The 22,902-nt window shown below is 49.9% G+C and overlaps 1 protein-coding gene across 10 annotated transcripts in view; it reads left to right on the top strand.

The window, feature by feature from the left end:
• Nucleotides 1-8,199: 8,199 nt before the first annotated feature.
• Nucleotides 8,200-22,902, top strand: part of KCNQ2 (potassium voltage-gated channel subfamily Q member 2) — a 55,470-nt gene continuing 40,767 nt past the window's right edge. For 6 of the 10 annotated variants that reach the window (XM_015881657.3, XM_015881649.3, XM_015881652.3 and 3 more), the window contains exon 1: nucleotides 8,302-8,732. In XM_015881657.3, the coding sequence (XP_015737143.1) occupies nucleotides 8,437-8,732 (296 nt within the window). In that variant the 5' untranslated portion in view covers nucleotides 8,302-8,436. Of the gene's footprint in view, nucleotides 8,733-22,902 lie in introns of all 10 variants that reach the window. The other 4 variants (XM_015881654.3, XM_015881651.3, XM_015881655.3 and 1 more) reach the window with 4 other exon arrangements.

Below are 22,902 nucleotides of genomic sequence, written 5' to 3'. Positions count from 1 at the left end.
TGACATAAAGCAGGGACTGCTCTTGCAGTGGAGGTTTTGATATTCTCCTTAACCTGCTCAACTCTCTAATATCAATTAACAGGGCCCTTAATTATTATACTTTCCATTCTGAATAAGCTGGAGTTAACCCCTTAATGTTATTCCACTTAAAGGGAGAAAACAGCAACCCCATGCGTCCTTGAAAAGCTAGCGATATCACTTTTATACTATTTAATAATGTTGGGAGAAGTGTCCAAAGCTGCCTCTTCTCCATATATTTCCTTCCCCCACCTGCAGCAGATCCCCCAAAAGCCTTTCTCACCCAAAAGAAGCCATAAGCAGAGGGCAGAGGTGCCCAATGGCTGCCCAGAGCCCCAGAATTCAAGGTGTCCACCCAGGATTGTGTCCTGGTCCCACTGCAAAAGTGTAGAGCAGAAGGTTTACCCACAGAGCACAGGATACCTGAACAACAGAGACTGCACCTGGGGGGAGCTTAAGACTGACCAAAGGGTGGGATGTGATTTAGTGGCCATGGTGGGGATGGGTTGGTGGTTGGACTGAATGACCTTAGAGGTCTTTTCAACCTTTATGATTCTATGATGCTGAGTGTGAAGGTAGAGGAGGTGTGAGGGGCTGCTCGCACTGTGCTGTAGTGCTCTAGGGGCATCTCCAAGGGTTGTTCCTTGAAGGTGGGGCTGGCAGCACACCAGGGCATCATCCTGTGCTTCTAAAGCAGTACTTAGGGGAAGTAGCATCCACCTGGCAGAGGAAGCAGGGTGAAGGACGGCACTGTGCCAGCTCCTTCCCAGGAGGACCCCAGAGGCAGAAGGATCATTACTGTTTATGTTGCAGGAGCATCTCGTTAATAACAGATGCTCTGCAGTGCTGCGTGCCCCAGGCAGAGCCCCAAGTCACCACAATCCTGTGCCAGCTCACCGTGCTGCCTTTCCCAAAACTGCACCCGCAGAGCACCAAGGTTCCACTTTGTACCCACTGCTGTTTCCAAGCAGGATGGCAGAACCTCACCCGATGCACAGCTTTCCCCCATCCTTTAGCAGTGGGGACAGGAGCTCCCATGGGGTTGTCCCTGCTGTGCTGTGCCTCCAGCTCTCCTGTCCCCAACAGTAGCTGGTTCTGGAGCAGTGGGGAGCTTGGGGTCAGGCAAGAGACGTAATCAAACACAAAGTCCAAACCTGGTCCTCTATAGCTATTTTAAAAGCAAAAACAAGCCTGACAAAACCATGGGTATGTTTCCATAGAAATATAGCAGGGGAGCTGTGAAGATGCTCTGGGAGTGATGCACAAGCAGTGCAGTAATTAATGGTGTAGCTGCATAAAGGGAAAATTGAAAACCTTGAGGGTTTAACTCAGATTAGCTCATGGCTCACAGCAGGTTCGAGATTGCAGCTCTACTTCTGTGCAGTTGGTACCCTGGATAAACTGTAAGGTTTGAAAGAAGATATGGGGCCTGAAGGGAGATGCCTGGTTTGGGAGGTTTGGGCTTTGCAGAGAGCCAAAATAAACCAAAATGTTCTGATGTAGGCCCATTTCAAAGCAGAAGATTGAAAAATCAGGCATGCCAAACTTCTGGGGGTCTTGACTCAGAGCAGAACGAAGCCATACCCTGCCACCATCCAAACCTCAGGTACAAAGACTCATCATGGACCTGGTCAATCACTGCTGTGCAAATCACTGCCCAACCCCATGAGGCAAGGGGGATGGTGCACTTATTCTGGGCTGGGACTGACCCATTTTGGGCTTCTATCAAAACAAGAAGCAGCCCAACATGAACAGGGCCACAGATGGTTTTCAGCAAGCCCTGCAGCAAACAGAAGCTGATTGGTGAGCCATCAGCACCGTGCATAAAGCAGGCAGGTGTGGTGCTGCCTGTGTCAGGTGGTGATGATGATGAGGTTACAGGGCTGTGCTGAGGAAATGCATTTTAAAACACTGACTTCCCCTTCCTGCTGTGCTCAGGTGTGCTGGGACCTCACTGAAAGCTCAGATATTCTTTTTTCCTATCTACCCATTTTTATTTCATTTTTAAATGGTGGCGTTTCCCATCCCTGCCCTCCTTGCTTCCCCTCAGTACCAGCCTCAGCAATGCCATCTCGTGGTAACAGACACGAAATCCTTCTGCAGAGATAATTAGGGACGGGAGATGCAAACCAATGATGGCCCTTCTGCTGCAAAGCCCTGCCTGACAGCAAATCCGCAGCAAGAGCAGGGAGCTGCAAAGTGCTTATTGCTGTTTCTCTGGGGACTGGAGTTTGCAAACACAATTGTGTTACCCAAAACTTAAAGCTCAAAGGGGAAACAACAGTGACTGGAGGTTGCAGGTAAGTCAGAGAGCACCAGGGCTGGCTCTCCCATAGTGCAGCCCATCAGGTGTTTGAGAACCCACTGGGCTGGCTGTGTGCTGTTAATTATTTAAGTGAGTTTCATTAAGCTTCTGGAGCTGATTGGCTGACTCAGCAGGCATTTGGGCTGCTCTAAAATATTGATGAGGCAGCTGCAAGACTGCAAGTGGAACCCATGTTGTAGATGCTGAGCTGGGTGAATTCTAGCTGCCTTTCCATACTTGGCAGTGGGTTCAAGCAGCAGCTATGGTTTACCTGCAGGTTAAGCACAGTACCAGGGCACTGCTGGCCTACAGGCTGACCTTCCATCCCATTCCTTTTCCTTTAGAAGCCAAGTTATGCTTCCAGCATCCCCAGCAGCCATCGCTGGTCCTGCCATTGCTGACCCATCCCTGGTAGATGTGGGAATGATGTAGGTGCAGCTGGAATTCTGCAGCTGCTCTGCTCCTGGGCCTATGTCTCTAGAACTTTCTCCTCATTTCCTTTAACCACCTCAATCTGCATCCTCCTCCCACTGCATTTGGAGCTGCACTTTTAGCGTGAGCCCGGGCTGCTTTTGCAGATGGGGTGGCACAGAGTTCTGCAACGTGTCCTGTCCTTCTCTCAGCCTGTGCTCTCACTGCATATGCAAATATTGCTGACCTGAAGCAGAAGCTCAAGCTGCAGCACAGCCCAGGGCTGAGCTCTTTCCATGCACCCACCTGCCTTCGGTGATCCCCCCTCAAACTCTCTGAAACCATGCAGCCAAAACTCATTGCTTCACACAGAGATGCTGCAGCACCTTCAGATTATTTGTTTCAGCTTCATTCACAAACTGTCCTTCCATGTACCAGCCTGCCTGCAAATTTAGGCTGGCCTGTTTTCTTAGTCTAAATTATATCCAATCTCCCCTTGTCTGGCACTATTTTCATGCCTTCTATCTGCTGAATGCTCTTTGTAGCGCTGGCCAGAAGAGCACTTAGGTTTGATGAACCTGGAAGCAGCCAGCCTGCAGGACAGGGTATGCCAGGGTCATCTGTAAGAAGGGCAAAAAGAGGAGGATGAGCCCCAGCTACCAGCACGGCTGCAGGTTGATGAGTCTCCCCAGCTCTGCATGCTGTCAGCACACACAGGGAGATGCTGAGTGAGACATTCTGTATTCACAGCCTGGTGCCCAGAGGACAGGAACATCCTTTGGACCGGAGAGCACAGGATGAAGTTGCAAGAACACAGCAGGGACTGCATGTAAATAAGGCTGGGAGTCAGGAAAAGCCGTGCTGCAAATGCAGCATCAGCTACATCCAGAGGAAAGCCCCACAGAGGAAAAGCTCTCAAGCAGCAGGACCAAAGGGGTCCAATATCCTATGGGTTTGTTATGGAAAAGCGTGGCTGAATTTTCTGATGCCTAAATGGGTTTGTGGCTGGGTTGCCATCTCCATCACCAGAGAGACTTCAGGATTTGTATCCTCTTTGGTTCCATATCCTCTCCCAGCCCCCATGCCCCTTTCCATCCCCACAGCAGCCCACCAAGGTGGGGCAGAGCCCAGAAAGTCCCCTCCTCTCTTGCCTCAGTACCATTTGGAGCCTATTTATTTTTGCTGGATGTGTTGTTTTCCTTCTTTCATCGCTGCAGAACAATCTACAAGAGGAATCCAGCATGCGCCTGTACCGCTCATCTGAGATGAGACAGATGTGTCAGCCTTGTTAGCTATTTCAGTATGGGCTTTTTCTTTCTGATGACAACCTCCAGGTCCTAAATATTCATGCAGGTTTCAATTCAGCTTTGAAGTTGGTGGGAGGCAGGTGCTGGAATGGGAACAAAGCACTTCACGGGGCCCTGGGGGAGTGGTCCCAGGTTCAGTTACAGTCCTTGTGGGTGCTTCAGTCAGTCCTGAGCTGGACCCCAAGTTTATTGGATCTGGTAGGGCTGGTTAGTTCTGTTGTTTGTTATTAAGCTGTAAGTTGCAAAGAATGGTGTGTTGGTTTAGAGAAACTGGAAGGTGCTGCCCATGGGAACCCTTCTAAGCCATGTCTGTAAGGGGCTGCCCCACACAGGGCATGGTGGCTCCATGGAGGGGAGATGGGGTCCTGGCACTGTCTCATCCCAAGGGATAAGTGCTGGAGCACGGAGGTGGCAGCAATTTGATTTGTGTGTCTTTGGTTCTCATGGGTGCAGAAGGAGGCAAAAAGCCAAGGAGGTTGGGAAGGATTATGTGAGAGATGTAGACGTGAGGAATGACAGAGAGCTAAATTTACAGAGTCTAGGAAAAGGAAGACTCAGGGGCAACGTGGTCACAGGCTATAAATACCTTCAAGGTAACAATATAAATGAAGAAAGGGAATTGTGTGTCGTCTCAAAGGAGGGTAGGGCAAGAGCCAGAACTGGAGGCAGATGAAGGAGATGCATAGAGTGGAGGGGAGGGAGGCCTGGCTGGGGAGATTTGCTAGGAGAGAGGGCTGGGGGGCAAGTAGGGCCATGAGATGCTGGGGGAAATGAGGTGATCGCATCCCTAAGTGACCAACTTGCTTCCTTTCAGCTTTGCACATGCCCTGAAGGTAACCCCATTTCATTCAATACAATTCAACCCAACTTTGTTTTTCACCATTGCTTCTCCTTTCACATACCTGGTCGGCTTGCTGTTCCTCTGGGATCTGATTTTCTTACCAGTCAGTCCTGCACAGCTTAAACTAATGCTGAAACTTCACCAACTTTAACCTCTCCTAAAAAGGGGAAACAAAAGAATTCTATCTGAGCAAGGAATGCACACAGACTACACTGCAACATAGAGGTTTCTCTCCATGCAAGCTGTCCTTGCTGCAGCTCAGGCCCATCTCATTCAACACGACTTTCCCTGGGTTCTGCTGTAGGTGCCCTGATGAGGTGGGTGCTGTCTAAGAACAGGACAGAAAGATGGATGATGGCAGAGAAATTTTGCATCTGCTAAATATGTAATATAAAACAAGTAGCTCTGTCAGCACCAGGTGGAAGGCAGCCTGGCTTTTTGTCAACTTGCTGCCTGCAAATTTGGACTGGAGCATTTTAGTGGCTGGGGGGTTGGGAGTGATATCTGCATGGGTACCTTCTCTGGTATCCAACAGAGATGAGATCACGCTCCAGGATTCTCTTGCTTTCTAGGCTTCTCATTTTCATGACTATTGACACAAACTCAATTAGCTTCAAGGCCGACGACTGTCAAATTTGATTGAAACTGGGCAGTCATCTGATGTCTCTTCATTTTAGGTTGTTAAAGAATATCAGTGGTGGTGCTGTGGTTGGATGCAAGCATCCAGAAAGGCTTTTGCTCCCTGCCCCCATGCCCACATTGAAGCCCCTTTGCTCTCAGGGTGGTCCCTCAGCACTGAGCTTGTCTCCATCACTTGGTGATCCAAGGGCTGGTGTCCCCATCCCCTCCCATGGCAGCAGGAAGTTTTAAAGACCATGTGCTGGCTCAGGCCAAGCCATAAATGGGATTTCAGGTTGCTGCTTGGAGGAGAGGATGGGGCTGGAAGGGGGAAGGGGTTCTGCAGAAGAGGGAGATGGGTGGATGCAGGGTGCTGAAAGATCAGTCGCCACTCTGCTCTTGGATTAGCTTTGCTTGGATGGTGCAGCATTAGTTAGCCAAGCCCTGTACAAGAAGAGATAGAGCCATCTGCTTTAGGATTTGAAAATAGCTCAGGGAGCAAACTGAGGGTGCCAAAACCCAGCCCATGGGCAGCACAGGGCACGCAAACCTCCGGTTGTTGGGTGGGTGTGGAGAAAGGGCTCCAGTTCAGTGTTTCAAACAGAAGCGTATCTCTGGAGTCATTCCATGTATTTCACACCAATCTTCTTTTTCTCTTATTACTCCAACTGCCAAAGGACAGAACACGAACTTTCTGTATCATCACATAGCTCGATAGATTTCCTCTTACCTTCAGGGTCTGAGCTCTCTGCCACTGTGTTTGTGTTTAAAGCCATCAGTGGTGTTGAAAGCAAAGAACTGACTCAGTAATTCTTTTTGTGGGGACATAATGTCCTTGGATCAGATAAAAGCACCTTCCCAGTGCTGCTTTTACATACTTCATTAATTCACATAGTGTTAGCAGCTCGTTAGTGTCTCTCTGTCCTCCTGCTCCACAACAACTGCTTTCATTTTTGACATCACATTGGCAGCCTGGTTCATGGCAGAGCAGTTGGAATGAGATCCCCTGCAACCAAAGCCATTCTGGGATGTCCTGTTGCACTCTCTGTCCTTGCTTGTCTTCCTTTGAGGTTTTATTTCCATCCCAAATGAAGCCATAACCCCTGACAGCCACCAGCACCACCCCACACCTTCCCCAGCATCTCACTCACACCCAAGACTTGGGAATGGTGAAACCCCATCCCCTCCCTGAGCCCTCTGCTGTTTTATGATGATGTTGGAGATGCGTGGCATCCAAAGCTGTGCTGCAGTGTGACACCACAAATGACCAACTAATTAGGCAAAGAAGAGCGCGACGAATTTAGATTCTTCTTTAGGGCTCACAGACTGTTAGTAATCTGCAATTTGTTAATTGAAAATTGCTTCCTCTGTTTGTTGTTGGCCTTTTGGTGGAGGGGGATATTTCCTGCTTTTGGACTGCGTCGCTGGATCTATAATAATGCACTTTGTACATTAGTGCCAGGCACATTTGTAATTGGCCACCCTATTAAAGAACACTAATGATCTTACAAGTGTTCACAAATAATGAATAGAATGGCCCCTCGCTGAATTGAGTAATTTATTCACTGACATACTTGCAGATCTGTTTTTCCATTCTTTAACCCAGCTTTAGCTCTCTGCCTGCCTTGCAGAGACATCTCCTTTTTCATCCATGTGTTGGAGACAATACGGGTCACAGGAAACTCACTGTTCATTGGGACTTGGGACCGGAGCACATACGTGATAGGATGTGCAGAGCAAGCAGCAGTGATGTCAGTCTCTGGTGCATTCATTGCTGCTGGGATTCTCCTGAAGCATAAAAGGAGGACAAAATAAAACAGAGCTTGGGAAATGCAATCCAGAAAGCGATGCTGATTTTCTCTTTTAAATGTGGAAGCCATAAAATAGACATCTGTATTGTGTCAGGCTTCTGCGTGTTCTCCCGAGTCCTGTGATAGTCCATCAGGAGGAAATATTCTTTGGGGCTGAAGCCTGCCGTGCTATATGGGGGGATAATGGTAACACTGGGCCATAATTACAGGGTGTTCAAAGAGGTGGTTTGGGTCAGTGTAATTAGAGAGGGGCTTCCTACAGTGGGAGCTTCGTAGCTACATCGTGGTGAAGATTCAGTGCAGAAAGTAAGGTGTACAGGGGTTTGTGAGCCTGAAGAAGTTGGGTTTGACCTCAGGGAAGCGTGGACAAAGGGAATAGCTTTGCATAAGTGGATTTGTTGTGAGGTTACAGAAGCTGAGTGGGTATGGAGCTGGTTCCCCCCTGTGACCCCACAGCACTGCCTGTGTCTGCTGCCACCCAGACTATGGCAGAGCTGTAGGGATGGGCACCCCACCATAGGGCACCCCCAGCAGAACAGCTCACACTATGGAGCCTTCCAGGTGGGAGAAAACCTGCAGTGACTTTATAGGGTGAAACCAAAGTGGGGGGACACGGGCGGTGTCCTGAGGCCAGGAGAAGGTGTTAGAGCTTGGTTTTATAGATGCTGAAACTTGCTTTTGTGGAGAGAATGTCAGATCCTGAATTTTGGAGAGGATGCTGAAGCCTGCTTTGTGGGGGGACAACACAACTTGTTTTTGCACTTGTTTCTATTGCTGTGTGTCTGTAGCTTTTAGTGTTTTCATTGTGATTTTTTCCTCCTTCTCTTTTTATTTCTTCTCCTTTTTTTTTTCCCCTTTTTCTGAGGGCGGGCACCCCTCATCCCCCCTATTCTGAAGGATGCTCCCTACGGGACGCAGCCCGCCCCCCGCACAGCTGAGGGTTAATGGGGCGGGCGGAGCGGGCGGGGCGCGGCCCGGCAGAGCCCATTGCGGCCGGTTCCGTTCCGTTCCGTTCCGTTCCTGCGGCGTCTCCAGCGCCGGGCACGGAGCGGCGGAGGGGAGAGCGGGTGGAACCCCCCCCCCCTCCTCCTCCCGCTGCCCCGTCGCCCCCCGGCATCCACCACCATGGTGCAGAAATCCCGCAACGGAGGCGTTTACCCGGGGCCCGCAGCCGAAAAGAAGCTGAAGGTGGGATTCGTGGGGCTGGACCCGGGAGCTCCGGATTCCAGCCGGGACGGGGCTTTGCTCATCGCCGGTTCCGAGAGCACCAAGAGGGGCAGCATCCTCAGCAAACCCCGTTCTGGGGTATCGGGTAGCGGGAAGCCCCCCAAAAGGAATGCTTTTTACCGCAAGCTGCAGAATTTTCTCTACAATGTGTTGGAGAGACCGCGGGGCTGGGCTTTCATTTACCACGCATACGTGTGAGTAATAAAAAGATGGGGGGGGGGGGGAGGGGGGAAGACAGCGTAGCCCCCTTCCTTTACCCCCAGCCCCAAATTTCTCCTTGTCACCCATCGCCAATCGCGGAGTGCGGGGTGGGTGGGGGATGCTCCAGCTGCAGAACGGCTGCAGGGAAGGAAGGGAGTGGGGGATGGGGGGTGGTGGAAACGCTCGATGGGGAACCTAATAAGAGTGATGCGAGCCCCTCCCGGAGCTGCCGCAGCCCCATAGTGTCCGGGCACTGTGCACCTGGGAAGGGGTGTGTGTGTGTGTGATGGTGGGGGAGCCAGAAGCTGCCCCTGCAGAGCTGGGGGTGGCTTCGGCAGGGAGGTGCAATGCACCGGTCCTGTGCACCCCCCTTTACCTCCTCTCTTGCGGGGGAAGGGGCTGCGGTGGGTGCGTGCAGGGGAGCGATGGGGAGGGAGCGCTCCTCCGTCTTGCTTGAAATCACCATAGCAATGCTGTGAGCTGAAGAACACAAAGCGCTGCTCAGGCACTGGCTTCTTTCCCTTCCTCCTCCCACCCCCTCCACGTCTCCTCCGGCCCCATCTTTTGCGGGGCGCTGCGGAGGATGTAGGGCCGGGAGGTTGCGGCTCCGCAATGTGGGTCCGGGAGATTCTCCTATGCCCCCATGGGATGCAGCGGGGTGGGAGTATCTGCGAAGACATGCTGAGCCGTGGCAGGGATGGAGTAGGAACAAAGGAGCGGTCCTGGGGTGCGCATTTTCCCCTCGGCAGCCTCGATTTTAGGCAGGAATGGCCACGTTGGATGGGGGAAAAAAAAAATCCCTCTGTCTGCAGGTTGTGCTGCAGGAGAAGGGCAGCCGGCTGCTCGTTGTTCAGAGGATTGCAAAGGGAGGGTCAGGATAAGTCGCTGTGTTACTGCAACTCCCTTCCCTCTGGGACTTTCCACAGTCCCACTGGGCTGTTCTGCAGTCCTGGGTTCCAGCACAGCCTTGTTTGGGTGCTTGCTCCCTTAGAGCCAATGGATTTTTTTTGTTTGCATGTTCTTCATCACGACCAGGGCCTTTATCAACTCCATTGAGATGATTTCTGGGGCCTTTTGTTATTTTTCCCCCATTCCTTTTGCTGCTAACACCATTCTCAGATCAGATGTTGGGATGTGCTTTATGGTCCTCGGCCATTTTGTGCCTTGAGGCCTCCCAGGGAGGTGTGTTGTGTCCAGGTGGTGAGATGCTGTTTGGGAGGAGCTGCTGTTTGGGAGGAAGGGGAAGCTTCACCTTGCACTGCAGAGGGCTGGGGGCTCTCAGTGTCCTCGGGGGCATCCTTGGAGCTCAGTGGTGTTTGTGATGGGAGTGAGGTCCTGAGCATTCTCCATGCCCAGGAATTCCATATGCTTGGTGCTGCAAAATCTCATGGTGGGGCTTTACAGTGAGGATGTGAGGTTGTTGTGTACAGCATGCATTGAAAACCCAGCTTGGGCTGGCAAATGGCAGCAGTGAGAGGGGCTGAAAGCCAAATGGCCAGCAAGGGGTAGCCCTGCCTGGGAGGGCTTTGTAAGCTTCTTTTGCTTCTTCAGCTGATCTCCTAACTTCTAATCCACATTGCTCTGTGCAGTGGCATTGGCTTGGGCAAGCAGTGATCATCACAGGGCTCAAGCAAGGCATCCTGAGCTGCCTCCTCCTGTGGTACACCTTCTCCCGAAGCCTCCATTTCCAATTCATCCCTCCAGAGCCCAGCAGCTGCATCTTGCTTTGGGGGCCCATGGCTCTTCTTGCTGTGCATCACCTGGCTGGGGCTGTGCCTGAATAGGAAACACTGCAAAACCACCTCTGACTTACACTGCTGGGAAATGGAGGCAGTGCTCAGGGCTGAGGTGGGAGCTGCACTGAGGTCTGTGAAGCCTTAGTAATGTGATTAATTTTTTACAGTGTGTTGGGATGTTCTGTGAATGCCAGTCTTCTGAACCATGCATACAATAAGGTTGGCTTTGACAGGTCAGTAATGTGTTATTTAGGGAGCTGGAGGGTACAATGAACATCTCACAAAGTCACTGGGGTAAAGCCCAGCACCCAGTTAACTCCCTTTGCTGCCTGTCAGCCTGGCCCCACCAGTGCCGGCTTTGTGCATATCGGAATGGGGCAGGTGGGGGCTTTCCTGGGTTTTTATAGCTAAAAGTCTGTAATCCAATGAGGACAGCACAGGGACTGCTGGCTGCTGCTGCACAGATGTGAAGGCGAAGGGACTGCCTCAAGGTCATGAAGTTTGTGTGGGAGCTGCCTGGAGATCCCCATGCAAGTCGCAGTATTTCCCATGCTGCATCTGAGCTCCAATCCATTGATCTATTTTCCTTCTCTTTCTGTTGTTCTTTCCCTTTTTGCACCATTTCATGCATAACAAAAAGGGAATTCAGTGCAGCTTCCACCCCTCCAGCCTCACTTCAGATGTTGCCTCTGTAAAAGCTCTGTGCCCTCCGTGAGAACAGTGCTCCCTATTTCATATTGCTGTGTTGTGATTCATTTCTATGCATAAACAGCTCTTCCCACACTGACACAAGTGGGTGACCCGCTCATGGCAAGCATGTATGTGTGCATTATAAGGATATGTATGTTCTGAACTGTTCTGTGGACAGCTGACACTCATGGATCCCATCTTAGAGTGTGGCTGGAGATGGACTCGGGGCTATCTGTATCTGATCTCCCATATTTTCCTGGTATTCCTCTTCTTCCTCTCAGCTCCCTCTCTCTTTTTTCCCCTGGTCTCTTTTGGCAGAGCCGTAGCACTGCAGCACATGGCCTCGATCTGTTCAAGGTTGAGCTAAAACTTGAAAAGTTGAGCCCTGTCTAAGCAGCAGGCCCTGCCTTTTGAAGGACGTGGCAGCACTTAGGTCTCGTGGCAGCTCTCCACGCTGAGAGGCATTTTGCTTGCAAAACTGTTCAGTTTTCCTTTCTTTTTCTTTCTCCCCCAAATGATTTAGGTTATCTTTTCCTTCCTAATCCTCTTACCTTGCTTATTATCGCCTGTCCCATGCTTGGTGGTGCTCAGCCTGAAGTGCTGTGATGCATCTTCTTCCAGAAGGGATGCTGTGCTCTGTGCTAACCTGGGTGAGGTGCATGGACTGAACATCCCACAGCCCTCTGTGTCTGCAGGTGCCCTTTTTGACCTCTGGGTGAGCTGCTCTTTTTTGGGACCTATATTCAACCACTTAAAAGCTGTGTGGTGCCTACAGCAAATACAGCTTTCGTCTTCTGTTTATTGTTCTCTTTTAAGCTTCCAAAGCTACCACTGTCCCCAGCACATCTCATGGCACAGCCGTGGTGGCAGCAGCAGCAGCTACGGAGCATCAGGAGGATGAAGAGTTGATGCAATTTCTTCCCTAGACATGTGGGGTTTCTTGGTGCAGAAGTGGCCTCTTTTGTGACTCCTCCCGGCCCTTAGGGACCAGGAAAATGTGGTTATTGCATACAGGGTCTTTCTCAGATCATCTTTTGCTTTTGATGTAATGCCTCTGGGAACCCCTAGGTATTTTTCTGTTGTCAGAAAGCTCATGTGTTTTGTTTTGGTTTTCTTCCCAGTTAATTTTGCACCTTATGGCATTGATTAATTAGGATGTGTTCCTCCCCTTGCTCAGGTGAGCCTTTAACAGCAACCACACCCATCAAACCCACCAGTGATGGGCTGGGACCTCCCCACATCCTATTGGGAGTACAGGACAAAGATCCAACACAAATCCCATGTGCTGAGCGTAATGGAGCTGCTGGGCTCCAGAGACAGATGCCCTCACTGTGCAGTTTGTCCTCCCTGGGGACTTCCATGCGGTGATGCCTCACCAGCTCCTGCTTAGTCAGAGCCGGGTGGGAGCAATCTGACTTAATGTGTCACGTTCCAGTCGTATTCACCCCACACTGACATTCAGGAAAGGAAAAACAAGCTGGTCCCCTGGGTGACCTCCTTTCTGCAACGCAATGCGCCTCAACCAGCTGAGCCTCCGTCTTTCTTAAGAAGGGATGACCCCCAAAGTAAGTCTCAAGTCCTTTACTAAATGGAAGATGGGTGTCACGTCAACAAAGAAACGCAGTTTGTGAAAACCTTGGTTTTTTTAATGTATACATTTTTGCTTGGTGGCAGATATGCGGGATGTGGTGGGACGAGACTCTGCGGTTTGTTGGTAGAGCGGGATGGAGGGTTGTTGTTGTCAGGCTTTTGCAGGGCTTAGCAGGATAAAAAAGCACAGAAGTTTTCTATGTGGCATTTGGGATTTAAGCAGCAAACGCTCAGCCCCGCATAATCCTGTTTAAGGTAGCCCAAACGTACAGCTGGTTTCTCTGTGGGCTCTTGAGGGACTGATTCCACTTTAAAACTGCAGTGGCAGTTCCTGCCATGTAATCTCCTGTGGAGAAGAAGCAGGGGAGCAGAGGAGGGTGGAGGGTGATTCCTATAGAGGATTAAACTGCAGCAATGCTTATGTGGAAATGTGAGCCTGTTCGTGTGAGACACCCCCTACAGAGACAAGATCTTCAGCACTGAGTTGGATAAGCCCCTTCTTCCTATGGTGGTTTGCATTGCTATGGGATAATGCAATGGCTTTTAGCCACTAAATGATCAGAAAGGAATTAATTACATTTAAAAAACAGCTGATCGGGGTTGTCTGGGCTGAGTTTGATGAATGCATGTGTTGTGAGGTGGTTTGAGCAGCAAGCGTGTGCCAGCAGGACCAGGTAGCGCAAGAGGACACCTGGTCCATCGCTGCCATGTGTTCATACTGTTCCTAGCCGGGCTGCAAGCCAAGAGCACTTGGGCTCCTCTGACATCATCTAGAGCAGAGGATGGCCCTGCTGATGCTGCAGGAGCAGGTATTAAAATTGGCCCTTTTGGTGGATGTGCCCATCCACACAGACAGAAAGAACAAGCTGGAGCTGCTGGTGACCTCGGCTTCCCACGTGCTTCTCCCAGCCCTGTTCTGGGCAAGCTGTGAATGCATCAGCCTGTGACACGCAGACTGAAGGTGTTTGGGGAGGTCATGTGCATCTGTTCTAAAGCACTGAATTAATTATGTGCAGAGCTGTCTGCTGGGGAGTATCTTGAGCAGAAGTCACCGGCTGGGATGATGAGAGCTGCTTTATTGCAGCCTCTGGGCTTCCTGACTGCCAATAAATAAGGGAAACCAGAGCATTCCTCTGCCTCTCTCTCATCTGTCTGCAGTATCACTCCAACCTTTAATGTGCTTTTTAAATATGTGAAAAGCTCTGGTGTTGGTTAACATCCATTTGGTGACTTCTTTTGGGTGGATTGGCCTGAAGTTGCGTCAGGGGTCATTCAGGATGGATGTTAGGAACCTGAATGATTCTGTGATTGGGTGATGGGCAAAGAGCAGCTTTTTCCAGTGCACGGGGAATGGGAGCTCTGCGATATCTTCTCACCTCTCTTGCTGCTGTAGTGTCATGCTTTAAACTATGATGGGGGCACCAGGACTGCTGGGTGCAGCAGAAGCTTTGAATTAGTGTGGACCATGCTCAGACATTGAGCTTGGTGATGCTCAGATGCCTGCTGGGTGGAGCACTGTGTCCTGTGATCCTCTCAGAAATCCCATAGAATCCTCAGAGCGCATCTGCCTTCTGGAGATGCTCGTTTCTCTTTATGACAAAGGAAACCTGAGTTCCCTTGTGTACCTTGGACTGAAGCTGGATGAGATGTGTACCAGCAATGAGGTGAGAAGGCAGAGCCTGGCATCTGTTTGCAACCTGAAAGCTTGAGTGAGCTGAGGCAGTGCTAAATATCTTCCACCACAGCCATTAGGAAATGTGGTGTTCAGGGCCAGAACTACTCTGTGGTTGTCCCAGCAGGTGAAGGTGGGAGATGGGTCTGATCCACACCAGAGCAGAACGATCACAGTCTGAGCTCCACACTTAACCAGCAGCAGTTTTGAGAAAGGAACCTTTACAGCAAACCCCAATCACCTCACGGACCTGCAACCCAAGTCCCAGAGGGAATCAGAGGATAATCAAGTCTTATTAACACTGATGATTGTTCAAAGCAGCTCTGGTTGTGTCTGGACTCTGGGAGCAGAGTGCCTGGCAGGCTGGCCAACCTTCTATCTGACACCAGGCAGTAGGCACAGGGCAAGGAAACAAGAGGATGAGCAGTGTTGGGGAGCAGCTGCCCTCACTGTGTGGGGGCTGAGGATGGTGTCTGTGTCTATCCATTGCAGCAGGCACTTAGACCAGATTACAGGAGGCAAAGGTTATGCCTTCGGGATGGATTTTCCCAGGGATTCCCAGATGCTGCATTTGCAAACAGACCCTAATCTGCCTCAAGTCCCGCCTTCTGCTTTGCAGCTCCGCCAACCCAGAGAACAAAATCTGTCTGAGGCAATTGCCGAGCTGCTGTCACACGTTGCAATGGATGAGTGCAGCAGGATGGGTTTTCCTCGCATGGCTCTTGCAGACACACTGTCACTCCCTGTAAAGCTCTTGTGGTGCCCAGGAATGAAACCTAGCAGAGATCCTGACTCAAAGGTGACTCACATGCACCTCTTTGCCATTGCTTGTGTGAGTGTGGGAGCTCACGTCTGGGCACCTGCTGTGTGCATTTGTTGCAACTTGTGTTTAGTGTGGTTGGAAATTAATGAGCGATGCAAAAGAGAAAAGAGAAACTACAGTCAAATAGTAGTTACAGTGAACACCAAGGGGAAAACAATATTATAGCAGTGTGTAAGCGACCCTAATGAAAATCAAGTCTGTGAGCTTCTGTTCTGTATGTGAAGCCTAAAAGATCCAATCCACCAGACTCAGGAGCTCAGTAGTCTTCATCTGCACTGGAAGGAGGAAAGCATTCCCTATGCTGAGGCAGGTATTGCTTCTGTGTGCTTACAACAGCTTCATTGAGTGCTGTGTGTGGCAGTGAAATGGCAGCGCTGGGAGAGTTTTTCTCCTGCATGTTTATGGGATTTTGTGCAACGTGGAGTCTCTGAGTGGCCATTAATTGAGTTTATGTTTGCTTGGCGCTTCGTTACTAGGTCTGAGGAATGTAGAAAGGGATGTAAGAGCACTCCATCTTTCGCTTTAGAGGAGAGCAAAGTAGTTGAATATAAATCTATATTACAGCTGGGCAAATGGAGAGGCCACGCTCCCTCCTGCCATGCTGAGCCATATGGGGATGAAACCAGAACACATCCAGAAGGGACAGTGAAGAACAAAACCTCTCCCAGTGCTGAGGGCCACACATGGCTCCTGCAGCAGGTTCCTTGTGCTGTCATTGCTGGTTCCATCCTGTGTTTGCTCATCCTTCTTCTTGTCCTATGGGTGGCAAGTATAAGGATGCTGTCCAAGCAGACCCCTTGCTGGGCCTTCCTCCAAGTATCCCGGGTTTATTAGCACTGATTTGTGCTTGGAGGACTAGTGAGACTCCTGAGTCATCTCCTTAGGCAGGGAGCTATTTATTGCAGCCTGTGTGTTACACTCCATGGGAGTGGGTGTCTCTCTTCCGCTTTTGGATCCTGCCCTGACTCTATATAAAGACTCCAGGCTTGAATGAGCAGCAAAACTCTGGCTCTGCTGTATGGAAGATGTGTGCTGCTGACCTGCCTCCCTGGCTGGAGGAGCATGGTGGTTCTGAGCCCTGGTAGGAGTTTGCATGGGATATTTGTCCTCTTTGGCATCTCCCAGCTGCTAGAATGACTATGATGGGATAGAGAAAGGCCTCCCTTGTGTCCTGGTGGCCTCACATGGGGTTATCTGGGTGCCAGGCCAGTCCCTCCCCAGCAGCTGTGCAGGGAGCAGCATCCATCTGAGCGAGGGCTGATGGCAGCATTAGACCAGGGCTGGCTTCACACCCCATTAAGCATCTCACTGAGCCAGAGGGACCAGTCCTTGTGTTGTCTAACTGAATTGCTGGCACTTCAGGAGGGCTCTGTCTCTGCAGCAGGAGGGACTGATGCGTTTAATCTGTATTAGTGCTAAAGAAACTTTGTTAATTGTGACATCCTGGTTTGGTCCCAGGGGCTCCTGGGTGCACGTCACTGTGGTCTGTTTTTGGTTGGTTGGTGGTGGTTTTTCAGTTGTGGCATTTTCTATTAAAAAAGAAAAAGTCTTAGAGAGAAAGAGGTCAGGAGATTTTCACAGTCATATCTCAGACATGATATGCAGCCATTTAGAGTTTGGCACTGATTATTTCTTTTTCCCTTGCTTTTCACATTTTCTGCTTTAGAATCTAGATGCTTTTAATGTAATTATTATTTGGCTGCTCCTTTCTTAACATGCCGGCTAATAAGGGGAAAGAAGGATTCCTGCACTGAGCTTTTGTTGCTGCTGTTTTTCCCTTCTGCAACAGAAATCAGATCTGATGTAAAGCTTCCATGAGCTGAGCTCTGACCACTGGTGGGTGCTGGGTGCATCACGAGTGGTGCTTGGTGGCCCTGGGCTCAATCCAGATCAGTAGTTGCAGCATCTCAGCCAGGAAAGATGCATGCGGGGCTAGGATGTGGTTGTAGGCCAGCAATGGCTTCATAGAATCATTGAGGATGGAAATGACTTTTAAGATCATTGAGTCCAACAGTTTATCTGCCTTGGTGCAGGAGGAATGATTTGAGGTCTCACTGTGTGGCAAGGAAACGAGTGTTAGAATGGGGCAGATGAAACAGAGACATCTTTAGAGTCCTATTCTGCTGTGGCACTGCTGGGAGATGGGGATGTAGGCACATGCAAGTGGGTCAAACACGTCCCAGGCTCAGGTTTTTGCTTTGTGCTTTGAAATGGCCAAACCTGGAAGACTGGCACTGCCTTGGCTCCATCCATCCTCATGCAGGACCTTGGGTACCTGGGGGGCATTTCATCCAATTGGCCTTTTTTGCCACACCCTGCAGTGATTAAGTGTGAGCCCCCGCTCCCTGCAGACAAGCTGAAAGGCACCAGAACCCTCCAAACATGCTGCATTCCTACCCAGCCTCACTCTTTTGGCCCTTGCTGTGGGGGTGGCTATTATTGAAAGCACCCAAGGGCAACACATTGAGACAGAGGACTGGCAGCCCTACCCATGGCCAGGAGTGCTCATCTATCTGGCAGCCGTATCTTGGTGTGAGGTGGCTCAGAAAGAGCTGGAGCTGAGCCTGAGCCCACACTGTGCTCCAAGCCCTGCTGGGTAGGGATAAAACCAGGGGATTGGTGCAGCCATCACAGTGCTGTCTCAGTTTGGACCTGTTGGGGTAGCTCCGTTATTTTTCATTTGCTGAAAGCGCAGCAGAAATTAAATAAAAGTTAATTAAATCTTTTTTTTTTTTTTTTTCCCCTGCCTGCTTCCTCTCCCTGTTTCTAGGGAAGACTGAAAAAATGTGCTAGAGAGGAGAAGCGAAACTCTGAGCATCCTCTGATGAATGCAGTATATGGCCCCTGTGGGACTGCAGGGAAAGGCCCTGTAATTACGGGGAGCGTCCTGCGAGGCTGGGTTACACAACCAGGACAGAGAGCTGCTCCTGTTCTGTGTTAGCAGCAGGCTGATGAGGCTGTGACTCAAAATACTACCTGGCTGTTATCCATTCATTGCTATTCATCATTGCCGGTGTCCTCTACGCACAGCACAGAATGCTTGTGAGGCTTCAAGCCAAGGCAGCAGGGGAGGAGCATGCAGGACCACAAAAGGGCTATTTGATATTGATGGTGACCCAGTTCCCAGGTGGCCCCGGTGTGTCTTGGAGCTGGTGGATGGTCACACAGCAATGCCACCAAGTGAAGGTGAATCATCCCCAGTTTGGGCAGGAGCAGCGTGCTGCTTGTGTTTAGAGGATGGAGTGTTGTAGCAAGCACCTGGAGATGTTGTACAGGGGGACTTGCACCTTTGCATGGTGTTGGCCGTGCTGCAGGATGTTCTACTTTTGAGCTGTTGTATGATGTTCTTTTTGGCTCTGATCTGTGCAGACTTTGTTTTCTGTTGTGCTTTGCTAGGCTTTGTGGTCCTCCAGGAGGATTTATGAGGCTGCAGGTGTGTCTGGATTTACATGTGGGCTTAACCTTAGCTGTGTGCTGGGGAGAATCATCCTCGTTTGGGAGCCCAAGGGTGGAGAAATTCCACCCCATGGACAAGTTCCTTGCAGCAGAGCTGAGCTCCCAGGAGCAGCCATCCGGTGTGATGCTGCAGGAGCTGCCTGGGGACCTGCTGATGCCTAAAGAAACGGGTTAAAGCAGGTTTTCACAAGCCTTTGCCTGCCATTTTAAATGGGAAGGATGTTTCCTTGGCAACGAGATGGATGCTTCCCAGCAGAGCATATGGCTTCTATCGACTTTGATTTACCGGCGTGTTGAAATGGCAGCTACATAATCCTTTTCGGCTTTAATGTGTCCATGCCCTGTGTCCCTGTTATTTGGGAGCTTTAAAGACCATAGGTTGGGTCCTTGCAGTGCTGGACTTGTGCCCAGCATACTGAGATGGAGCTGGCAGGATCCCCTCCCTCCAGGAGACCTGTGCAAGCAGGGAGCAGCATCTGAGCATCACCCCAAGCAGAGAGCTGCAGGGCAGGCAGGGAAAGCATCCCCTGTTCCTGCTGCCTTCCACCAGCTGAGCTCCTCCTCCTCAGGGAACATCATCTGCAGTCCTCTCTTCCTGTTTTCCTCCCTGCTTTAAATCATTTTTAGATGTTTTCCACCTTTCACCACACGATCATCTGCCTCTTGCAGCTTGCTATTTATTGTTATATTTACTGGTGCTGGGAAATAAGGAGAGGGAACAAACCTCTCATTTGCTGGACTGGGCTCTACGGGTTTGCTGAGCTCATGCACCCTCTTCCTGCTGCACATCAGAGAGGAAGGCTCTGTGTGCTTTGGCAAATTGGATGAAAATTGGCCAACATGGCCAAATATTAGGGGGAGCAGCCAGACAGGGCAATCACATGAGCCTTATTGCCTTAGGAACTGGGTTAAAAATAGAGAACTCCTTTCACAAGACTGGATGGTGCTGGGGCTGATGGAGGGATGCGAGTAGCAGAGGGTGCTGAGCTCTGGGCTCAGGAAGGGTGACCCAAAATGGGATGGAATCAGAGTGCTGGTCTGCTCAGCTCACCAGTGTATGCTCCATTATATCCATTAGTGTGCTTTCTTATCTCTGTGGTCACCATCCATTGGGGATTGGGCTCCCCTGGCTGCCACCAGCTCCTGCTGCTGGGTTCTGGGCCCTTCTTTCTACTGGCTGAGGGTGGGCGAATTGAGCAGGTGGGGAAATCACCAGCTCTAAGCCATACTGCACATACTGCGCAAGTCTGTGAATGCGTCCTCCTTCTCCCTGAGACTCAGTTAATTAAAACTGATGAGCAAGTGAAATTAGCAGTGCTTTGGTAACGCTTATGTTTTCTGCATTGGCTTTATCCGTGAGCCTCTTGCTTCAAGACCTGGCTCTCTTGTCTTTGTTATCAAGGCACAAAGGGAGGGCCAGACCTGGGCCACCTGCCCTTAATAGGCACTGAAATCTCAGCCCATCCTATTGGTCGTCACATTGGGAAGGGAGCCCAAGAGCACAGCTCTGGAAAGCATAAACCGTGGGCTTGGGGCATGGTGAAAGTGAGATGACAAAGGCAGCATGGGGATGGTGACAAAGGCAGCATGGGGATGCTGCTGAGCCTCTAGGCTGGTCCCTGTGGGGCAGGCTGTGAGGATGCTCAGCTTTGAGATGCTTTAATTCTTGTGGCCGTAAAAGCAGTGCAGAGGCAGAAATAGGGATGCAAAGCTAAGGATGCTCAGAGAGGTGCAGCTTGTCCTTGGTGTGCAGGGAACCTCAGGCTTGAGATGAGTAGCTGATTCTGGGACAGACCTTTGGAAAGCTGGCTACTATTCCTGTCTGCAGCAGGAACCAGCCCTGCACATTTTGAAGACAATCTTCCTATCTGCAATTAGACCAGAACCTATTTTTGAATATCCCATTCCCTCGAGGAATGTTTAGATGAGATGCAGCATTACATTTTTGCAGGGACATCTTGCTTTTAACCCAATTTGAGAGCACAGTTAAGTCAGGTCAAGTGACTTGCACAAGTCAGCAAGAGGATTTTTTCTTTATGCCTTCATGCTCAGATCATGCAGTATTGCCAAAGAGCAGGGCTTTGCTGTAAAGGTGCAGAGAGAACTTGATCTTTATATACAGATAAAGGTTAAATTTGGAAGGCTTGTGTGCCTGTACTTACCACTAATAGTTTCTCAGAGGTAGAGAGGAAGCAGAGATTCTTCTCGGGGAATACCCTGTGGGATGAAGCACAGGCACTGCTCAGATTTCAATCTGAATAATACTGGTATTGCATGAGACAGCAACTTTCCCTCACATTAAGATCAATGAACATGCCCTGAGTAAACGCCTGCGCAGGCATTTTAAGAATTACTCAGATGTCCGATGTTTTATCCTCTTAATTTACCTCTGAACAGACCATAATTGCACCACGGCCTTTAGGGTTCTGTCCTGTGAACCGTTCCTGGGGTTGCATGGATGTATTTCTCCCCACCTGTGTTTTGCAGCAGATCTCAGCCCTGCAGCACAGAGCCTGTGGGCAGGTGCATTGATTGATGAATGCTCTGGGTCCTCCTCCAGATCTCTGACCGCTCCGAGGCTGCAGAACAGTGCAGGGAGAACATGCAGACAAACATCTCCCAGTGATTCATGCTGGAGGAGGATAGAAAGGAGCATTTTAGCTTGATCTCGGTGTGTGTTCACTATTAGAGATGCAGCTTTATTATGAGTTTGAGGCACCTTGAGTAAGTTAAAGTAATTAGAGTTGGGCAAGTCTATAAAACAGGCTGCTGATTGCTGAAATGTGACCCTTTCTCCTGCTGTGAACGTTCAGTTCTTGGTCTCTATTGCTGATCTTTTCCAGCTGGCATTCGTTCTTTGAGGATTCCATCCAAAAGAGTCCTTGTGTATTCAAGCTCTTCAGTGTACAAGAACTGTGGAGATGTGGTTAGTGGATGTGGATGGGTTGATGGTTGGACTTGGTGATCTTAGTGGTCTTTTCCTGCCTTAATGACAGTGTGATTCTATGGTCAGTCTCGCTTGTAAATATGGAAGTGCGTATGACTTTGTTGCCATGCAAAATCCCTTTCTGCTCAAGCCCCTGCAGTGCGTTGGTGCAGGATGTGGGGAGGTTGAGGCAAATGGGGCCATTCCTGCTCTTTGCATTGCAAACAAGAGGGGGAGGCTGAAGGAACTGTTCAAATACCGTGGACATTGAGGGAGGTTGTGTATGTCAGCCCATGGCCTGTCCTTTCACTGGGAAACATGGTGCCTTGACAGAGGGAAGGCAGAAGAGCAGGAATTTTGTCCCAAGTTGATCCTTTTTGACTGTGTATTCCTTTTTCTTCAGTTTGATGTGATGGCTTTGTGATGTTCTTCATCTGCCTATAAAAGCAGAAAATGATCCCTGTTGTGAAGGAAACCTTATTTCCCCTCATTTCCCTAGGCTGTAGCTGTGCAGACATACTGGATAAGACCCCAGAAAACTCAATCTGCTGGAGAACACCCATCTCCTATTTTGCCATGTTGCTGTCATGCAGTTTTGCTAGTGATAGAAGTCACCTTGGGTGATGGTTTTGGCTGAGGGATGTGGAAACCTGGACTGGAGCATTGAGACTTGTGTTCAGCCTTGTAAATGTGTAGCTGGGCTGTGGGATTCCTTATGTGAAAATCAATGATGGAAGCTCCTGGTTAGGGCAGGGACAGTGTGCATCATCATGAGCCCTTGGACAGCCATGTTGTGGTCAGAGTTCAGCTTCTGACTCAGTGGATATTCAAAGCTGCAAGTACTCCTGAGTCCTAAAAGGCGTTTTACAGTCTCTGCTTATCTTTGTTTGGTTTTTTCCCACCCTGGTTTATTGTCATTGCCGCATTTCGAGGCCTCTGATTTACAGCCAAGTTTCAGAAACTTGAAAGCCAACATCTTACAGAGCCCACTGCAGATGGATTGCTGGGATTACAGCTGAATTGCCCATAAGCATTTTGGTTTTATTTTAGTGCAATTATCAATGCCTTGTTTATGTCCCCAAAGTCATTTTAAAGTGGTTTAAGTTGTTTTCTATTGTGCGGCTCTCAAATGCCTTGAGTAAAATGCTCCCTCCTTTTCCAGCTTTGCTTGTTCTAATTAAACAAATCATTAATTCCTTCCCCACTTCCATGGGAGGGCAGCAAAGCATGTAATGAGCCCATTGCCTCGCGCTACCTCCTTGCAGCTCAT

The sequence above is a fragment of the Coturnix japonica genome, chromosome 19, assembly GCF_054131305.1.
Source record: "Coturnix japonica strain WE chromosome 19, WE-NBRP24, whole genome shotgun sequence".
NCBI lineage: Eukaryota > Metazoa > Chordata > Aves > Galliformes > Phasianidae > Coturnix > Coturnix japonica.
This window is presented reverse-complemented; position numbering and strand designations above follow the sequence as displayed.